This window comes from Antechinus flavipes, chromosome 2 (genome assembly GCF_016432865.1).
Source record: "Antechinus flavipes isolate AdamAnt ecotype Samford, QLD, Australia chromosome 2, AdamAnt_v2, whole genome shotgun sequence".
NCBI classification, from domain to species: Eukaryota; Metazoa; Chordata; class Mammalia; order Dasyuromorphia; family Dasyuridae; genus Antechinus; species Antechinus flavipes.
The window spans coordinates 151205545-151226838 of NC_067399.1; the positions used below are offsets into that span (position 1 = coordinate 151205545).

Here is a 21294-nt window from a genome sequence, read left to right on the forward strand (position 1 = left end):
TATTCTCTTAAAAATAGCCATTTGTAAATTTGTATTTTATTTGTAAGTTAAAAATAATTTCATATCTTTTATAGACACTAACTTGCTTTGTTAATCCTGTTCCTGAAGAGTTCTAAAACTACTTTACTGGAGCATTTAAATACTACTTTGCTCCCACTGTAATACTGATGAAACTGTATTTCTGACAATGCCCAGGCTGTTAACTTAAGCTCCTTTTTAATTGTACATAAATTCAACTAAATTTTACTTTTGGTCTGTATCAAGCAATAAAAAACACTGTCACAACACATTCCCAGGTCACTATTTATTGTTAAGAAAAACAAAATCTAATATTTTTCTGAATATCAGGAATCAAAAATACACAAGAAAATTATATTTTTTAAAAAAAGGGTTCATCCATAATTTTTTGGATCACAATGAAGGGGAGAAGGGCAGAGATACTTAAAAAGTTTTCCCAATATTTTTAGGATACTGTTATGACAGAACATGTTCCAAGACTCCTTGTCTGATTAATTGTTCACACTTCCATCGAGGCAAGAAATGCTGAAGAAGAAAAGAAAAATATATTAGAAACAAAAACAAATTCTGAATTTTAATGCAGATACAAGTTTTCATATATGTAAACAATATGTACACTCTAAGTTGTTTTCATTATACAACGTGAAACTCAAAAAACTCTCTATGTATATACTAAATGTGTCATCTTAAACACTAATGATGCTGATGCACTTTTTCTTCAGCCATCCAATCATGGGATGTGTTATTTTCAATTTGTTTTCACTATTACAAATGGAACTACTATGAATATACTGTTCAAACAACCCATTTTTTTTCTTTCTAGTTATTTCCTTGGGGTATTTATTTCTTATAGTGGAATCATTGGATCAAAAGGTAGGAACAAGTTCAGTTTTATTACGTTTTGAGAAAGTTATCATAAAATCTGAACAAGCTTATAGTGCCATCAACAATGTATAAGCATTCCTATTTCTCCCACAACCCTGCAAACACTGGGTTTTATTCAGTTATACAATAAAAACAAATTTGCTTTTGAAATCTGCATTTCTTTTATTGGCTTCAGGACTATGTAGTTTTCTATGTAAAAGATTTTCTTTTAAAAACCACATTGTGAAGGAAAAACCGCCACTGATTTTATATATTCTTAATATGATTCACTGGACTGTGAAAAATCTTAACAGTTTCGAAAGCAAAATGTATTTTAAATTTTATTCCTTGTTTTCAATGAACAAAATTAATTCAAAGTAGAAATGTACAAAATTTTGTGTTTTTTAGTAAAGAATTCAATGAAACAGCTTTTCATTGCAAACTAAAAAATATGCTAGATTACATAAAAATTTGAAGATACAGTACATTCACTTTATACATGGAAGAATTGTGCAGAGGTATTTTTGTGAGGGAGAGGGGACAAAGCCCAAAAAAAGGACTCTAACTCATCTTCTCTCTTTACTTCATACATAGCCCTTGAGTCCCATTATATTTGGTTAAGTTGTAATATAACTAAAAAAGGACACAACTCGTCTCTATCATGTTATGATTTAGGAACTAAAAGATACTGAGTGGAGGAGAACAGGTAGGTAGGCAGACAGGGTGTTGAAACTACTGTAATGTAGTAACTAACCCAGCATCCATCCTAGGGAGAACACTCCTCTCTCCTTACATCTGCCTAAGTGAAGGTACCTAAAGATCTGCCTACGGGGAAGAAAGGCACCTTAGACGTTAACCAAAATTCAGATATTATGAATCAGACAACAAGGAAGTTGGAAAGAATTCTTTGCTCACCAAATACAGGGCCCTGAGCAAAGCAAAGGAGAGAATCATAATCACTGTGTTTATATAATTAGGGGAACAAAAACAAATATAGGAACCACAATAGAATTATGTTCCCTTCAATCATAAACCTCAAAGTATCATATAAGTAGAAAAGATCTTGATAGCTAAGAAGAATCTTAATTTATGTGCTTAACTACATTGACCTGGAAGTTGACGATTTCTGAAAATGAGTTAAAACATACATCTAAGATGTCTCTAAATGTCAAATGAACTTTTTAAAAATCTATTTTTATTAAAACTGCAGGTTTAGTGAAATCTGAAAGATACCAATAGTCCCACAATGTCTGCTAGACATGAGTAGATATACCATTTATCTTATCAAAGCAAGTTCTAATAGATGTAATTCAAGGAATAGACATTGAACTTTTGCCATTTTCTTTGAGATGGCTTGACTTTCTCTCAATTCCTGGGGCCCACGATTCTTAGAGAAAACATAAGAAACTGAGATCTTTATGAAAACATCAACGATTCCCTGTTTTTTGTACATGTGGTATATGGCTGATTCTAAGATGACAAAATGTTTTTAAAAACATCAAATTATAAAGGAAACCAATTATATTGTAATATATTCATGATATCATAAATATGTTAATATAATACATCAATGTCAATATATTTACATAGTGATTTGTAATATATATATTTCTTTTATGTATGCATGTACATATATACATGCAAACAAGTTCATGAATTCTGTGTTAAGAATCTCTGGTCTACAGGTTTTGTGAGGTAACTCTTAATACGTGAGTGACTAATATGAGACTTAGACACTGCTAATGTGAGACTTGTTTTGCTTGAATAAGTATATTTATTATAAGAATTTTGCTTTGCTTTTTAGTGTGATGAGATAGCAAGAAGAGAAAATAAATATCTGTGAATGAGAAAATAATTAATTCAAAATATTTATCTTTCCCATAACAGTTCCAAGACAAGGCAAGAATTCTCACCAAACTTCTTAAAGATGCTTTTTAAGTTAAGACTCAAGTTAATTTGAGGGAATAAGCAATATAATTTACACCATGAAGAAGGTTCTGTTGATTGCTTATGATAATAATCTGCCTATTCTAGGCTTTATTATTATCATCACTAATATTAAAGTAGATAAAATATTAATATTCTTTTTCGACTTCCTAGAAAATATAAAAGAGGGGAACATATATTAATTATAACACAGGTCTTAAGTAGCATAGCTCTTTATTGTTGTGCCTTCTTTTCTCAGTCTATATTTTTCTAAGATTTAATGCAATTTGTCATGTTATAAGAAATACCTGGCTGTTTTTTTTCAATAAAACTGAAGTCCCATCATCAACTTCGAACTCTCCATAGTCTTTTAGACACCGCACCTAAAATGGAAGAACCTCCAATTTTTTATTTGAATTACATTTTTTTCTTATTAGTTAAGTAGATAATTTATACTAACTGCTTTCTATCCCTTCACTACTCCTGCTCCCCTTACTTCTACCCTCCTCAACACAACTCAGACAATGCCCCCCTCTAAAGCTACCCACCCCTTCTACAACATCTGAAGATTTTTTTTTCCCCTACCAATGAAGAATAACAACTTTTTAGTAATTTACAGTCTTAATAGAGTGGCATCGAAGAACATTAGAATGTTAAGTGATTTCAATTCAAGTCTTCCTGGTTCTGAAGCCAGCTCTGAATCTACTTCTCTGAAGTATGTGCTCAGTAGAACTTAAGTAGAATCTTAAATATTTTATTTTCTACCCCTCTCATCAATTGGCTCCCATTAAGACTAGACAGCATAGCCTCCCTGGCCTTCCTTTTAACACTGGTTGATCCCTCTCTGATTCACTGATTGAGATGAGGAGATTGGAATCCTCCTTACTCCCCATCCATTTCAATGCTCTCCTTTCACCTCCATCACAATCTCCCTTCCAATGAAGTTAACTCAATTTTATATTTACTACCCAATCAAAATTCTGGTACCTAACCTGAAAGGAGTAGGCATTAGCAGTTGAGGAGACAGGAAAGGATTCTACAGAAGATGGGCTTTGAGATGGACAGTGAAGACAATGAGCAAGAAGGTCCTGACAGCCAAGTTAAGCAGAGGCAAAAAGAAAAGGAGTCACTGCAGGGAGCTGTACTATCCCAATACCAAACAGAGGATGCTGGCAGGCAAGGAATGTGGGTGGAGTGAGGCAGAAGGGAAGGTGTGGTGAGTGCAGGAACCGGAAGCAAGTGGGGCTGGATCTGGTTCTACTAGAAGGTCCTGATTCACTGACTTGGGGATGCTTGTACCTTATAAAATAAGCTACACAAAATATATGAACATATAATAACAAAAATACATACAATATACATATAATATATGAACTTAAGCATGAAGTAGTACAACCCTTCAAGTTAATGATAAGAAAACTGAAGCCACACTGGGGGAGGTTTGCCCAAAGTCATGATGGTGATTTTTACAAGCTTTTTTTTTTTTTTTTTTTTTAAATGAAGTCTCCCATGGATTGTTAAGCATTCTCCCTCACATTCTTTGGAATGACACCATAGTAATCTCTTAGGTGAGGGATTTTCTTGTCAGCTCTTGGCTAATTTGTTGGCTGGAAACTGTAGCAAGGGGAGCCTCCCAAGCCAAAACAAAAGTCCTGATGACATTCCTGATATAGCAACATGTAAGAAGCAGAAAGTATTTGACTTCCCCAGGACAATACTCAATCTAATGAGTTCTAAAACTAGAAATAAACTACTGTTGTTTTCAAGTCACTTTGAGCTTTATGGGATTTCTCTCTTTCAGTTAATTCATCCAACCTTCAAGTGAAGTCAGAAGCCTTCTAATATTTTCTCTATGTAATTAATTTGTGGCAGACCAGATTGAGAGCTGGCTTCAGAACCAGGATGATTTGAATTCAAATCACTTAACATTCTAGCTTTCCAATGCCAATGCCAATATTTCCAATATTGGCAATTAAGGGAAAAGTAGTTGTTCTTCATTGGTAGGAGAAAAAAATCTTCTTCAGATATTCATAAACTAATGACATCACTAGTCTGAACAATCTAAAATTTACCACACACTTAATAACTTCTTTATTATTCTTCTATGACATTCAACCTATGCTATAATAAATCATACTTCAGAAGTAAAATACTTTAGACTAAATCTCTAATATAGACAAGCACTTGAAAAGTTGTACTTACCTCAATGTAAAGGCTCTTAGGAGGTTTCATATCTTGTGTAATATCTAATCCTTCATCTCCACCCAAACATCTCATGTATGTAGCAAGGGACTTTTTATAGTGATTGAACCATTCTACCTACAAACAAATAAAAATATGAATCTTGCAATTCTTTGCAAAAAATAAATTTATTCCAAAGAAGACAGTTTTATCATAGCCTAAATAGAAAGCAAACCAGTTCCTAGACTTTTAGGAAACAGATATCCTTTCTGAATCATTACCCCCTTTAAAAATCTTGTTAAAAAATATGACCATTAGACGTATTTAAATATGAAAGTTCTAAAGTAATTAAAATATAAATCTCTTGTTTTTCCTGCTTTCTAATTACTAACTTGACTGAAAATAGTAAGCAGACTTCCAAAAGAAAACTAAGAAAAATAAAAAGTAATTTTGATAATTCAGAATAGTCAGATGGAGGATAACTCAATTTCATTCTGAAGTGAAAAATTAATATTAAATTGAACATAATCTACTCACCAAAAAACAAACATGAAAGAAAAATCACTAATAGCTTTAAAAATCACAGACATCTATTTTTATAGATAAAAGCCTAGCTTTTAAAAAATCTCTTATTTTTAAGTAAAGAACTATTAGTCTCATAGCATTTTGATTGTAACTTCTACATAAAGAATATATTTTCAATAGGCTTAAAGAAAGCATCCTTTATCAAGAGTTTTATTGAAGCCTGAAAAATATCAGTTGGTATTCTTCACTGAGCTGTCAAAAATATGCAGAAATTTAAATATTAACTTCCTGCTTAGCCATTAAGGTTCCTTTTCTTATTATGGACTTAAGAAGCATCAACAAATTTCAATACACAAAGGGAAAAAAGTATATAATGCTTAGCCCTTCTGAAAACATGTTTCCTTAAGTCTAAATGATCATAGGGGACAGAGAAATGTCCTTTTGTATATTTTAAAACAAGCAATTCACAGAATAACATTAGTTATTTTGTTTGTGGGATCAGAGTATATTTGAATGATTCTTTGATTTTTTTACTGTGATTTTTAAAAATCCTGTTAAGAAAATAAAAACTGGTGGTACCACTGTTTAATTGATCCACAATTACTCTAGAAAATAATTAATAGAAAGTGACTAAAATATTCACACAATGTTTGACCCAACATTCCCACAATATATATCTTAAGAGGGTCAAAGATAAAAAAGTTCCATGTACATCATACATATTTAACCTATATCAGATTGTTTGTTATCTTGAAGAGGGGAAGCATAGAAGGAAAGGAGAAAAATTTGGAACACAAAATCTTATAAAAACAAATGTTGAAAACTATCTTCACATATATTTAGAAAAATAAAATATTGAAAATTTCAAAAAAAACTTAAAAATCTATATGCTCAAAAAAAGTATTTACTTATAACAGTATTTTTTATAGTTAGTAAAGACCAGGAAACAAACAACATGCCTATTTATTAGGACTGCGTTAACAAATTTTTTATTCTTTCTTAAAGAGACAGGTTTCTTATTAGAAAAAGACAAAGGGACAAAGGAGATTTTAAAAAAAAATATCAATATATTTTTTAAAAAGGAAATATGGGGGCAGGCATTAATAAACTTTTACAAATACAAATAAAGGCAGTAAGTTGTACTGTAGTTCATTACAAAATGAGTCACATACATTCCAGTCCACTATCTGGAAAAAAAAAAAACAAAAAAAACAACCCTCTAGTTGTCCAAATAACAAACCATTCTAGTCACTCATCACCAATTCTCCTATTACTCATTCCCCCCAGATTACAAAGAGGTGTTTTTAAGACTAAAATAAATTTATGCCATATATAAAACTTACTTACTAAGACATATGCAATTTGAATGAGAATGTGAATTTACAAAAATGGATATAAATTCCATAATTTTTACTATTGCCTAGTAAGAGAATTAGCTTATCATATGGATCACACTAATGTCAATAAATAAAAATATAGAGATTTCAAAATGGCATTATCAGATTTAACATTCAAGTAAAGTTAAGTTCATCTTATTCTATTACTGGAATGTATTAATGAGCTATAAAAGGAAACAAGAGATGAAAAGTTAAAATAGAACCTAACAAAAATGCAACAATTTCATAGCTATACCTAATATGCATGAGGAAAAGGTTACCTAAATACTCATTTATCTATTAAATGGCTAAGATAAAGAAATGTATTTTATAATGAATTACTATCAAAAAGCATAGAAGCTATATGATATATTGTTAATACATCCTAATCTTTATTACAAATTAATCACTTACTAAGGCAAATATGCTGTTGCTTCCTCAAGACATGCAGACTACATATAACTCAGCAAGGTGGTGCATTATATTAAACAGTGGATCTGTTTAAAACTAGTCTCAGATACTATCTGTGTGGAGTGGCCAAGTCATTTAACCTGTTTTCCTCAGTTTCCTCATCTGTAAAATGGGGACGACAACATCTATCTCTGAATTGTTGTAAAGACAAAATGAAATGATATTGATAAAAAACACATTGTAAACCTTAAAGTGACACGTAAGTACTATTTATTATTATGATGATTACTTATTGAAATGCTTTGTAAAATAATCATGCAAAATCAACATAATCAAATTTCAGTTCACACCTTTAAAATCTTCTTAGTTTTTTTCCTAATAAGCAGTACAACCAGCCATGTTTTCTGAACTATAAACCAGAAGAATTTCCCACAATCTTGTTTTCATTTGGTTCCATAAAGTACACTGTATAAAATCAGACTCAGATTATAAATAAATTGGAAGAGCATAGGATAGTTTACCTCTCTCAGACCTATGGAAGAGGGAGGAATTTATGACCAAAGAAGAATTAGAGCTCACTATTGACCACAAAATAGAAAATTTTGATTATATCAAATTGAAAAGTTTTTGTACAAACAAAACAAATGCAGACAAGATTAGAAGGAAAACAATAAACTGGGAAAACATTTTTACAGTCAAAGGTTCTGATAAAAGCCTCATTTCCAAAATATATAGAGAACTGACTCTAATTTATAAGAAATCAAGCCATTCTCCAATTGATAAATGGTCAAAGGATATGAACAGACAATTCTCAGATGAAGAAATTAAAACCATTTATAGCCATATGAAAATATGCTCCAAATCATTATTAATCAGAGAAATGCAAATTAAGACAACTCTGAGATACCACTACACACCTGTCAGATTGGCTAGAATGACAGGGAAAGACAATGCAGAATGTTGGAGGGGATGTGGGAAAACAGGGACACTGATACATTGTTGGTGGAATTGTGAACACATCCAGCCATTCTGGAGAGCAATTTGGAACTATGCTCAAAAAATTATCAAATTGTGCATACCCTTTGATCCAGCAGTGTTTCTACTGGGCTTATAACCCAAAGAGATACTAAAGAAGGGAAAGGGACCTGTATGTGCCAAAATGTTTGTGGCAGCCCTGTTTGTAGTGGCTAGAAGCTGGAAAATGAATGGATGCCCATCAATTGGAGAATGGTTGAGTAAATTGTGGTATATGAATGTTATGGAATATTATTGTTCTGTAAGAAATGACCAGCAGGATGAATACAGAGAGGACTGGCGAGACTTACATGAATTGATGCTAAGTGAAACGAGCAGAACCAGGAGATCATTATATACTTCAACAACGATACTGTTTGAGAATGTATTCTGATGGAAGTGGATCTCTTCGATAAAGAGAGCTAATTCAATTTCAATTGATCAAGGATGGACAGAAGCAGCTACAGCCAAAGAAAGAACACTGAGAAATGAATATAAACTGCTTGCATTTTGGTTTTTATTCCCGGGTTATTTCTACCTTCTGAATCTAATTCTCCCTGTGCAACAAGAGAACTGATTGGTTCTGTACACATGTATTGTATCTAGGATATACTGTAACCCATTTAACATATAAAAGACTGCTTGCCATCTGGGGGAGGGGGTGGAGGGAGGGAGGGGAAAAATTGGAACAGAAGTGAGTGCAAGGGATAATGCTGTAAAAAAATTACCCTGGCATGGGTTCTGTCAATAAAAAGTTATTTAAAAAAAAAAAAATCAGAGTTAGAATTACTTTCTTATAAATGTGCGAAATGATCAGCAACTAATGTCTTACTAGGATAATATCCAGTCATAAAATGGTAACAATAGAGCTGACTTACTTCTTCAGCTGACATGTGGAATCTCAGTGCATTTGGTATGACACTGCCATATTCCCACCTGAGAGCTCTAATCCGAAGCAATCGATCATATCTAGAACATTAAATAGATATTCAGAATGTTTTTTTAAATTATGGAGAAAAAGACTGATAAGAATAATAAAACCCATGAAAAACAAAATTGACAAAAAGGAATTATCACTACAAAGCAGTTTCTCTACATGCTTAGATTCATCCTCGTTCACCTAGATTTCTATATTGACTTCCACCTCTCATGTTAGAGTCAGAGTACTGGGGTCTTCAAGCCTCTCTTTGACATATTGAAACCATGCTAGAGACTTCAGAAGCTCTAAGCCTTGAGCAAATTATTTAAACCACTGCAGGGATTGCTACCACAATATGCTGGTTATGGTCCAAGGTACTTACCCTGGGACTTTCTGACTACCTTGTGGCTTTCTGACACTTTCTGAGGGAGTTCTCTGCTCTTGCTTCCTCTGGATGCAGTACAGAAAATATTATTTACTATAATTTCTAACTGAATTTCTTGATCATTATTTGTTCTAGTACCAATTTTGGGTTTTTGCTGGAGAAGGTAGTTTTCCTCCTATTCCTCCAAACTATTACAAATAGCTTCTTGCCCTAATTCTCCCCATCTGAAAGCCATCTTCAGTGCTGACTTTTCTAAAGTATAGTTTGACCACATCAACTACCTATTCAGTAACTGCCAACTATCCCTAACACTTAAAGAATAAGATACAAAATGCTCTGTTTGGCATTTCAAGCACTTTAGAACCTGGTCCTTTTACTTTACTTCCTTCCATGCACTCTAGAATACAGTTTTTCTGATTTACTCACTTCTCATATATGACAGTCCTTCCCTCATCTCCTGGCCTTTACATTGCTTATCTCCATGCCTGAAATGCCTAATTTTTAAACTTTTACTTCAGTTTCCCTGGCTATCTTGAAGATTCAACTCAAATGCCACTTTCTGGAGAAAAATCTTTCCTAGTTCCCCCTCAGCTGCTGGTACCTTCCTCTCTGATACTGCCTTTCATCTACTCTATATTGTTATTTACATATTCATTTATATTCTGTCTCTCCTGTTAGTATGTATAGTCCCAATAGCATAAAAACTCCTAGAAGGCAGCTCCCAGGTCTTTGTCTTTTTTTTTTTTTTAAATATACCCTCAGTGTGGAGCACAATACCTGGCTCATACTAATAAAAACCTGATGATTGAGTAGGGAGAAAGAAGTAATCTAATAAATTAGTTGCTTTAAAAAAAATGCAATTAACATATACCAAATAAGACTAGCATTTCCACATAAAAGGCATTTCTGAATACAGAAATAGTATCACATATGCAGTCTCAAATTTGAATCATGTATAGCTATGCTAATACATTATTACAAACGGAGGTCAAATATTCAATAGGAATCATAAACCTAGCATACTATGCTGCAAAAACATAAAAAAATAATTAACTAATTGGGAGGATAGGAGAAGCCATCTATGCAAATGTATTCATATTTGTTCTATTTGTAACAGCAAGAAAAAACAGAAACAATAGTGTGTCTAATAATTGAAGAATGGAGGATAAATTATGACATATCAATATAATGTGCTTTGTTGCCCCTCAAAAACAGTAAATATAGTATGTACAATGGTTTATGAAAAAGATCTGCATAAAATAAAGTAAAATAAAAAGAACCAGACTATACTCCCAATAACTACAACTATCAACAAAATTACAGAAAGATAAGAAAGTAGACCAAAGTAGCAAAACTTTGGGCAGATTTGCAAGGAAAGAGAATAAAAACATTTTTTACTTGTTTGGTTCTAGCTTATAAAGTGGCTTTTATTTAAGACTTTCATAATTTCATGTAAGATTTTACTCCCTTATTTTATGTATTTGATTACAATTTTAAAAATATTATCAAGTTTTTAACTTTAAAAGGTTTTTTTTTTTTTTTTAAAGCTCTCAACAAATAAATCAAGGACTAAGAACTGTGGTGCAATGGCAAGAGTACAAGATTTGGAATTAAAAGACCTACGATCCAATCCTAGTTCTGCTTTCTACCTATGTCACTTCAAGTTACATTAACTTAACCTCTTGCAGTCTTCATTTCTTCATCTACAAAATGATGGAATTAGATTAGTTGATCTTTAAGATACATTCCAGTTCTAAATTTATGAAGGTATGAAGAAAAAAATCTATATTTTACAATGATCTAAGACAATTCTGAAGAACTTTTGATGAACAATTCTATCTACCTCCAGAGAAAGACTTGATGGAACCTAAATGTAGACTAAAGCATTTTTAAAACTCTCTTTATTTTTCTTGCATTTTTTGGGGGGAAGGGCTTCTATGTTTTCTTTTGCAACATAGCTAATATGGAAATGTTTTCCATGACTGCACATGCATATAACTTGTATCAAACTGCTTATCTTCTGGGGGCTCTGGAGAAGAAAATTTAGAACTTAAAAATTTTTAAATGAAATGAAAAATTATTACATATATTTGGAAAAAATTAAAATATAAACTCATAAAAAAGAAATTTGTATTATGTCTATAAAGGTCATAAAAACAGATTTTCATCAAGAAACTTACAAATACGCAACTATGCAACGTCGATTTCTCAGCAAAGAACTATGTCGAAATTTGATTGTTGGAATCAAATCACTTCGTCCATCTGATTTAGTCTCATTTCTGATAATAAAAATTCAAAGGAAAAGAGGCAAATCATATACATATGTTTTAGAATAAAAAGTGTAAATTTTTCCAATGACTAACTGTGCTTTCAATGATAGTCTCTATTAGACTCATCCTGTCATGATCAATAGTCAACTCAACTCATATCTGAAAAGCTTTATAGATATTTTAAGAAATTCTCATTAAAATAAAAAATGGAATGGAAAGACCTAGATCTAATCCAAACCCTGCTACTTATGATCTTTATCACTTCAAGTTACATTAAGTAACTCAAATTTTTGAGGCCTTCTTGTCCTCATCTACAAAATAACAGGATTGGATTAACTGATGAATCATAAGTTTAAGGCCATACCAAGTCAGTTTGTCATTATACCATCTTTATATTCTGATTAATCTTTACTATTTAAAAATTATTTATGCAGTATAGTATGTCCTTATGTTCTCATGCTATATGAAGATAGGATTAGCATCATTACAGAGGATAATTTTATTGTATGTAATAATTTATTACTATAGGAAATTATTATTTCTCTCTTATATTAGTAACTAATTACTGTAGTAGGGCCAATGTTTTTTCCCTTTTCTACTTCCTAGAAATGAACCAGTTCTTTGATCTAGAAATCAACCAGTGTAGGAAATCTTAGGCAAATATTTACCCAAGCCAAGATCTAATCAAAGAAAATAAAAGAAATTGTAAGTTTGGGGTTTAACTAACGCATTCCTGCACATTATGTTTGCTCAGACTGGTCTGGGAAGTGTTGATTCTCTTTTTGGTTTGATAGGTGATATGAAAATTGATAAAGTCTCTTTGTTGTGTTTTTAAAAAATATTTACTTATATAAAACTAAATACAAAAATAGAAAGACAGAAAAAGGGAAATTTTTTAAAAAATTGTCATGTGACTAGAAAAACATCCAGGAGGATCTAATATATCTAACAATAAATTTCCATTTCAAGAAAGCATATATAATAATAGAAGACTATTCATGACTGTTCATCTTTTCTTTGATTGTAGTTATTCTTTTGTTCTCTGCAGTGTGCTTTTTATTCTTTTTTCCCTTTCATTTCCCACCCTCCCAATTTCTCCCAAGAAGGCTATGGTTAAGCAGAGATTTATTTATACACACACCCATAACCCATCCCCACATCTATATACATACATATATATATATATACCTACATACATGCATACATAAACAGACACATCTAAAATAGTATTAACATGGCTGACATAGACTTCTCTTGATAAATCTCGATCAAGATTTGAATGATCCAAGTATGCATCCCAAGAACTTCATAGCTTACCCTCTCATTGTAATATTCATTCTTTCTTTAACTATTAACCAGATTGCCACTCTCAGGAACACCTACTCTTTAAGAGGCATTTGAACTGTGAGCCCACCACCTTGGTAGTTCTTTTGTCTAAGAGAGACAACCAAATGATCACCCTTTCATTAAGAAATATGCTGACCATACTAATAAAATGATTAAATTACCCAGAAATCATATTTCTTGGAACTTTTAAAAAATATCACGTCATAAGGATATATTTGAATTATAGCATATCCAAATTTGTGTTATAAGGGGTTTTATTTTAGAGCTAAAGAGGAAACATTTTTGGAGCTTCAGCCTAAAAATATATGGTTAGAAACTGGGCAACCATCCCAAAATTTCCTCTTATGTAAAGACTGAAACACAATTTAAAAAATCAGAGAAAGGACAAATTGTAAAGTCTTTTTTCAGTTCTGTCACACACACACACATTTTTATTAGGAATATAGTAATGTCCTTTATTTGGAAAGGGATTACTTTTTATTCTGAAAAAAAAAGGAACCAACTTTCACATTTTTTCTATCTTCCAGAAGTCCTACATGGTTTTTGCATTGTTTACAAAAATCTGATATTATGATTCTTAAAATATATTTCAGATAGATTACTCTTATCATCAAAGTTCTTTATTAAGCACAACCAATTCTAAGAATTTATATATTTATGCTTGGGTGACTAAAAGCTAATAGATTACTGTTGATAGATTATTTAAAACTACCAAACTCAACACCTTTACCCACCTATAAAATTTTCACTAGTCACATTTTAACAATAGCATTGATGCATCTGAGAAGATACTTTTAAGAACTACAGTTATGAGGGCCCAATACTAGGCAAATTACCCTAAGAAATTTAAAAAAAAAAAAAAAGAAAGACAATTCATATATATTTATATATCCATAGCAACACTCTATGTAGTAAAAAAAAAAAAAAAAAAAAAAACTGGAGGGAAAGTAGATTGGATGGCTAAATAAACTATCTATATATACAAGTGTAATAGAATATTAATGCATCCTAAAAAATAGTGAAATCATAGAAGGGAAGATTTATATGAACTGATTCAAAATGAAGTAAAGACTAAGAAAAATAACATATAAAATGACTTCAATAATGTTATAATATTATAATGACCAAGGCTGGCCCCAGAGGAATTAAAAAAATGTACTTCTCTCTTTTTTTTGTTTTAATGGAAGATCATATGTAATATTTGTTTTTTGTCTGAGTTTCATTCTTTTAATATACTATTATAAATAGAGAGAATGTGATATATTAGGTGGGATTTTTTTTAAACTACTTTTCTTTTTTTGAATATTGCAGGAGAAAGCTCTCTAGATAGGAAGAGAGGAAAGGAATATATTTGGAAATTAATATTATATAAAACACATACACAAAAAATTCAATAAAAATAAGATTAGTATTTCATTAAAGAACTGTAATATAAGCACTAAATTTTTAATTGTTATGGCTTCACTTACTTTGGAGTGATAAAAATTTCTCTTATGGCAAAGTTGTATATGAATGTTAATTTGCTGAGGATATAATGTGATAAACTTCATAAAGAAATATACAATTTAATGGATGTTATTGTACTGTCTCCTTTACCTATGTTTAAAGTAACAATTTTTTAAAATAATTTAACATTTTCACTAATATAGCACAACTTACACATCAGACTGGTTCTGTTCATATAAAGCTTTCATTTCTTCTAGAACTTGCCTGATTCCATCATCCTAAAATATATAAATTAATTTTGAAATGCATTCATTCATTCATTCATCAGAAATAAAATTCAAATTAGTATCAAATATTTCAGGCATATTTGTGCATTTTTATATACACATTTCATTAAAAATTAGTATTCTTACAAAAGCTTTGCCCAGATGAAATGACTCCTCTAGTTATACAAAATGATAGTGTTATAAGGCTTTTATGACAAAATGAAAGTAGCAAAGTTTCAAAACTAATGTAATACATCTGTAGACTTAATTACCAGCTTTGGAATAAGTTTAAATATTTTATATATTTTCTCACAAGACTAAACATTATGTTTTGAAATTCCAATACCATTAAAGTTTATGGTTCAAAATAGACTATATATTTATCTACTGTATAGTTTTTTTAAAATTCGCTGGAATGCATCAGCATAGCTCTTGAATTACACTAATATAGAAAGCATTTCTTCAATTCAGCTAACCAAAATGTCACCACTTTTGACTTATTAACATAGCTGCATATATCATTTCACTTATTTACATAGCATAGTGAAGAAGGCTGGTATTGAAGTTAGGGAACAAATCCACATTTAAATACTAGTTGTATCTCTAACTATCTGTGTGATCTTGTAAAGTAACTTAAGCAGTAAGGGTCTTAGTTTCTGCATTTATAAAATATTAGGAAGAGATGATCTCTAAATTGTGGGTTATGATGGGGAGAGTTAAGAATGACTCGTTTCTTTGACAAAGGTCTCATTTCTCAAATAGAGAACTGAGCCAAATTTGTTAAAAAAAAAAAAAAAGAGCCTTTCTCTAATTGATAGTCAACAGACAAGAGCAGGCAGTTTTCAGAAGAAATCAAAGGTATTGTAATGCAGGAGAAACTGAGGCAAGATAGGGATTAGAGAGTATTTAACAATTTATTTAAAAGGAAGAGATTTACTGGGACCAAAGGGATCCATGGTTTGGTCCCAGGGCTGAATGAGACTATTGTCTCCCAGAATCCAGCAAAAATGTGAGTTCTCAATGACATATATACACGTGGCTCAGATGCAGGGAATAGATTGAGGCAGGGGCAGAATCAGGGTGCTGGGAACAGGATGGGACTCAGACCAGGTGGAGTGAGACTCTGGAGAGGGGGATGACATAATAGGGAGAGGCACTCAGGAGATGGGGAGAGGCATTTTGATAAGATGGTATCTGATATTCTGATAGCTTGGGACTGGGAGAGGCATTCTGATACTCTAAAATATAAGATCTTTTATTCTTATCAAATATTCTGATTTAAAAGGGAGGGGTGGTTTCCGCAGGACAATTATAAACTGAGGCAGAACACTTAGGGAAACTGAGGCAGGATTGGGTCAGGATAATTAGGGAAACTGAGGCAGGATTGGGTCAGAATAATTAGCGAAACTGAGGCAGGATTGGGTCAGGATAATTAGGGAAACTGAATCAGGACAATAAAAGAGAACTATGGCATACCAGTATCAACAATCTTATGGGAAAAAATGCTCTAAATAACTATTAGTGAATTAAAATAAACTTCAACAAATCATCTCATACCGATCAGATTGACTAAAATAAGATATTTTTTTTTAAATGACAAATACTGGAGAGGATGTGGAAAATTAGATACACTAATTCTTTATAGGAAGAGTTGTGAACTGGTCCAACCACTCTGGAGAATATCTTGGAATTACATCCAAAGAGCAATAAAACTGTGCTTACCCTTTGACTGGGTAACTGTGCTTATCTCTTTGACTGAGAACACCACCCTACTAGGCCTGTATCTCAAAGAGATCAAAGATAAAGGAAATGGACCAATATGTACAAAAATATTTATAATAGCTTTTTTGTGGTAGCAAAGAAGTAGAAACTGAGGAGACCGTTCTCAGTCGTGAAATTATGACAAAATTGTAGCATATGACTCTGAAGGAATACAAATGTATTGTAAGAAATAACAAAAAGGATAGTTTCAGAAAAATCTGGGAAGAGTTGAGGCATATAAAGTAAGCAGAAATAGGGCACTGTACATAGTAACTGATATATAATCAAATATAAACAACCTAACAACTCTGATCAATACAGTAAACCACAAGAATTCCAAAGGACTAGTGATGAAAATGCTATTCTTCTCCAGAGAGAAAATTGATGAACTCAAGTGAACAGGGGAAAAATTTTTTCATTTTATTTTTCTTGCCTTTTTTTTTTTTGCAAGATAATGTGGAAATATTTTCCATGACTTAATATGTATAATAGGTATATATTTTTTCCCTTCTCAATAGGGGGGAGATAAATGAAGGGAGAGAATTAAAAACAATTTTTTAAAGAAAAAATATTTTAAAGTATGGCTAAGTGATGCTCTTAGAAGAAATAGATTAGATCAAAACAGATAAGCTATTTTTTAAATCTTTTTTTTGTTATTATATGAAAATTATATGAAAAAGAGCTGATCTGCTAGTCTGTATTTTCTTCTGAATTTGCTTTTTTTTGTTGTTGTTGCACATCTTTTAAAAACTTCAGTGACAGCTTTTCCTTTTTATGGGCACTATTATCCTTAGTCCTTCTCCTACAAAGTTCCCCTTTTTCTTGGAAAAATTAAAAACAAAAGACTTGTAATAAATATGCATAGTCACACAAAACAAATCTACATATTAGTATCAAAGAAGTGTGTGTGTGTGTTATGAGTACTTCACCTTTCATCAGGAAGCAGGCAGCTAGCAACATAATCATTAGGAGGCAATGTTTAAGAAGAGAGACAATGAATTTTGGTTGCAAACTTAAGGATGGCTGAGACATTCAGGTGGAAATTGTAGCAGGAAGTTGGTGGTCTGGGACTGGCTTTGGGGAAGAAATTGGGGCAGGTTTTTTGGAGTACTCCGTATTGAAATGATAATCCAACCCAAGAAGAGCTCAACAAAAGAACAGAGTTTAAAGAGAGACAAGGGCCAGAAACAATGACTTAGAGGCCCTCTCTTCAACTAATTAATGAAAATAACAACAGCTTAATTGTTTTAAATTAATAACTCCATCAATATCTTTGTTCATTACAGCAAGTATTTTGCCATTGGAATGTTGAAAACTACTTTATAGTAAATAATTTGCAATACAGAATGATTTGAATTACTATCTTAATTACATTGAAAGCTAATGGAGAATTCCAGTAGGTAGTGTCACTCAAATCTATGGTGTTTCTAATTGTCTACCAGGAATAGTCAAATCCTCTTAGCCATCTAATCTGACTCTACCTTTTTTTTTTTTTAATTATTTTTATTTTATTACTTATTTTCAAATTATTAATTATGAAGCAATAAGCATTGACAAAACATCCATTCTAGCCTAATAAATACCAAAATAAAAAGAAAAGAATAAAACATTCCCTGCACTCAAGCAATGAGGAAGATGAGAATGTATACAAGCATACATAGATGTAAAATGAATATTGGTGATTTTAGGAATGCAGTAGCAGCCAGAGGATCAGGAAAAGCTTCATTTACATGTTCCTATACCTGATTCTTGAAGGAAACCAAGGATTCTGAGAAGCAGAGGTGAGAAGGGAATGAGTTGTTGGTAGGATAACAGCTAATTACAAAGGCATAGAGATGAGAAACAGAGCTTATGTACACCCTGCAGCAAATAGATCAAAATGGCTGGATTACACAGTAATTCAAGAGGAGATTAGCTACTCTATGTACCCTAAACATACTATATTGTATTTTACTGCATTCATGCTGCTCTAGGAACTACAAAGTATTCCCCTTTTCATCTGTTAAATTTCAAATTCATCTCAAAGCCATTTTCTTTACGAAGCATTTTCCAATCCTCTCATATTATACAACATATAGTAATTTCTTCGGTATTTCTCTAGTGTATTTAAGTAAGATGTTTATCTACATGTATTTTATTCCCCCAATAGCACTGTAAATTTCATAATATGGATTATGTTATCTAAACTTGATCTTACACTGTATGCAACACAGTGTTCTGCACATAGTATTATGAGTACTTATCCTATTAAATGTTTATCGAATTGAATTTAACCTTGGAGTACCATATAATATACCTAAATGAGAGGGTGACTTCCCCCCCTCCCACAGTTATATATCAGTTATAGATTAACTGTAGATCAATAAGACCTGATTCAAGTACTGTTGATAAGACATACCACTAGTGGGTCCACAGAATCATTAACCCTGTCACTGAGACCAGGCAAGTCTCTAATTCTACAAATTATGTAGTTATGATGGCTGATCCCTGTAGATTAAATTACTAAATTCTAAATGCAGTACAAATTTAATACTAAATCTCAAATCACCAAATTTATTTAAAAAAAACAAAAACAAACCCCACCACCACCAACAACCCCTTAAATAGAATCCCATTCCAAGTTTTATCAGTATGAAAGATCTACTACATAGTTTATTTTAGGTAGAAAATATTCAGCACTTCAAACCATAATTTCCTTTTTTTATCAGTATGAAAGATCTACTACATAGTTTATTTTAGGTAGAAAATATTCAGCACTTCAGACCATAATTTCCTTTTTTTCTTAGTATTATCTCCCTTTAGCAGAATGGAAACTTAACAGGCACAATCTATATTACTGACTGATGTAGAGCTATAATAATGATGATGATGGGAAGTATCTTGAAAGACTAGATATACAGGAAATGGAGGGAGGAAAAAAGAAAACAAAGTGATCAAGTACAAAGTTAAAAATAAGTGATTGCTCTTCTTCCCATAAACTCTTTTCCACAGGTCCAGTTTCAAATATATGTTGCTTGATGGGTCATCTCTAAGACTAGAGAATAAGAACTTTTCTTTTCCCCAACTTTCCCAATCAAAAAAAAAAATTAACTACTAATCAAGCCTCAGAAAATCATATTGCAGATTGTCAGTTTTCAGGAGTTTTAGGACTCATCCACCCTTTAAAGTCTAATTCAGATTTCATTTCTCCCTAAAGATCCCTGATACCACATCTTTCTTTCTCTTTCTCTCTCTCTGTCTTTGTCCCTTTTTCTCCCCCTCTCCCTCTCCCTCTCTCATCTATCTCTTCAGGTACAAGCCATTCTTCTGCTGATAAAGACAATGAGACAAAGAAGTCAAAGCTTAGACTTAGAACCTCGATCTTCAGACTTATCCATTAAACTGAAAATATTCACAATATTGTAGCTTTTTAAAAGACTTTTCTAATGCTACTGCTTCCTGGAATAATTAGCCAAGAAAAAAGGAAATCTTAAGATTACTGCTGTAGAGATACACTTGGAGATATAGACACAACTGATTTAGATTTTCCACCATCCTTCATTTACTTGATCTCTCCTGCACTTATCTCGTTATTTTAGCCCATCCCCTTAAAACACCTCTTCTTTGGGGCATTCCCCTTCCCTTCCCCTCTCATTTTGCCAGTCACCCTCTCCTTTCTCCGGATCCGTCTCCGATCCAGATTCTCAGTTCTGTAACCCCAACCTTCCCTCCTCCAGCTCTACTCTCCCTCTCAATTTCCCTCAGACCAAGCCCCAAGGCCAGTTACCACTTTCACTCCCGGAAATCCCTGACCCCAACCCAGGTTAGATCCTTAGTCCTAGTCCTGGTCCTGCCCCCTGCCCCCTCCCTTCCTTCTATCCATTGCCAGGAGGGATCTCACTTTATAAACCAACTCTTCCTCAGTCCCAACCTTAGGCTCTAACCCCTCCCTCCTACTACTTTGGCTCCGCCTCGTGATTTGCCCCGCCTCCTTTCTCCACTAACCCCACCTCCCAGCTTCTCCACCATTTCAATCCAGCCCCCTTCCGTAGCGAAGTCGCCCGGCCTTACATTGAAGGCTGGGAGCTGCCCGTCGGGTGCACGGTGAAGCTCGCGGATGAGCTCAATGGCTTTCTCACAGAACATGGCCCCGCACCCTCCGACCGCAAGGCCCACAACAGCTTCTACTCGCGTCCAGCTGCAGCAGAACCTCCGGCGCCGCACGAAACGCTCCTCCTTCCTTTGGAGCCCGGAAAGCAGGTTTTGGCGCCAAACCCATGCCGACCAATAGGAGCGGAGAAGAGGTGGGTGAAACCCTAGCTCATGCTCCCTCCCTTGCTTTCCTTGATTTTGCTACGGGTTTTGGAGAGGGACAGATTCCTCCTCAGACTTAAAAATTCTCAACGTTCCTGGTAGTCTCAGTTCGCAACTCTTTTCAGGCCGATGAATCCGCCTCGCAGCCCGAACATTATAGCCTGCGTTTACGGCTCTTAAGGGGAGCCCTGCCTCCTGAATTTATCCGGAGAAAGAGATAGCTGGTGAAGGAAGGATTTAGGCCCCTAGGTTTCTCGGCCGAGTGAGAAGCAAGTCACGTTGATCCCATCTG

General features: G+C 33.0%; 1 protein-coding gene across 1 annotated transcript; it reads right to left on the bottom strand.

The window, feature by feature from the left end:
* Window positions 1-289: 289 nt before the first annotated feature.
* GINS1 (GINS complex subunit 1) lies at window positions 290-20934 on the bottom strand. The gene is made up of 7 exons (XM_051975825.1): window positions 20760-20934; window positions 14896-14960; window positions 11800-11898; window positions 9194-9284; window positions 5011-5127; window positions 3117-3191; window positions 290-543 (listed from the first exon to the last, which is right to left on the bottom strand). Exons 1-7 carry the CDS (start codon window positions 20832-20834, stop codon window positions 475-477), a joined length of 591 nt encoding a protein of 196 aa, XP_051831785.1. The 5' UTR covers window positions 20835-20934; the 3' UTR covers window positions 290-474.
* Window positions 20935-21294: the final 360 nt, after the last annotated feature.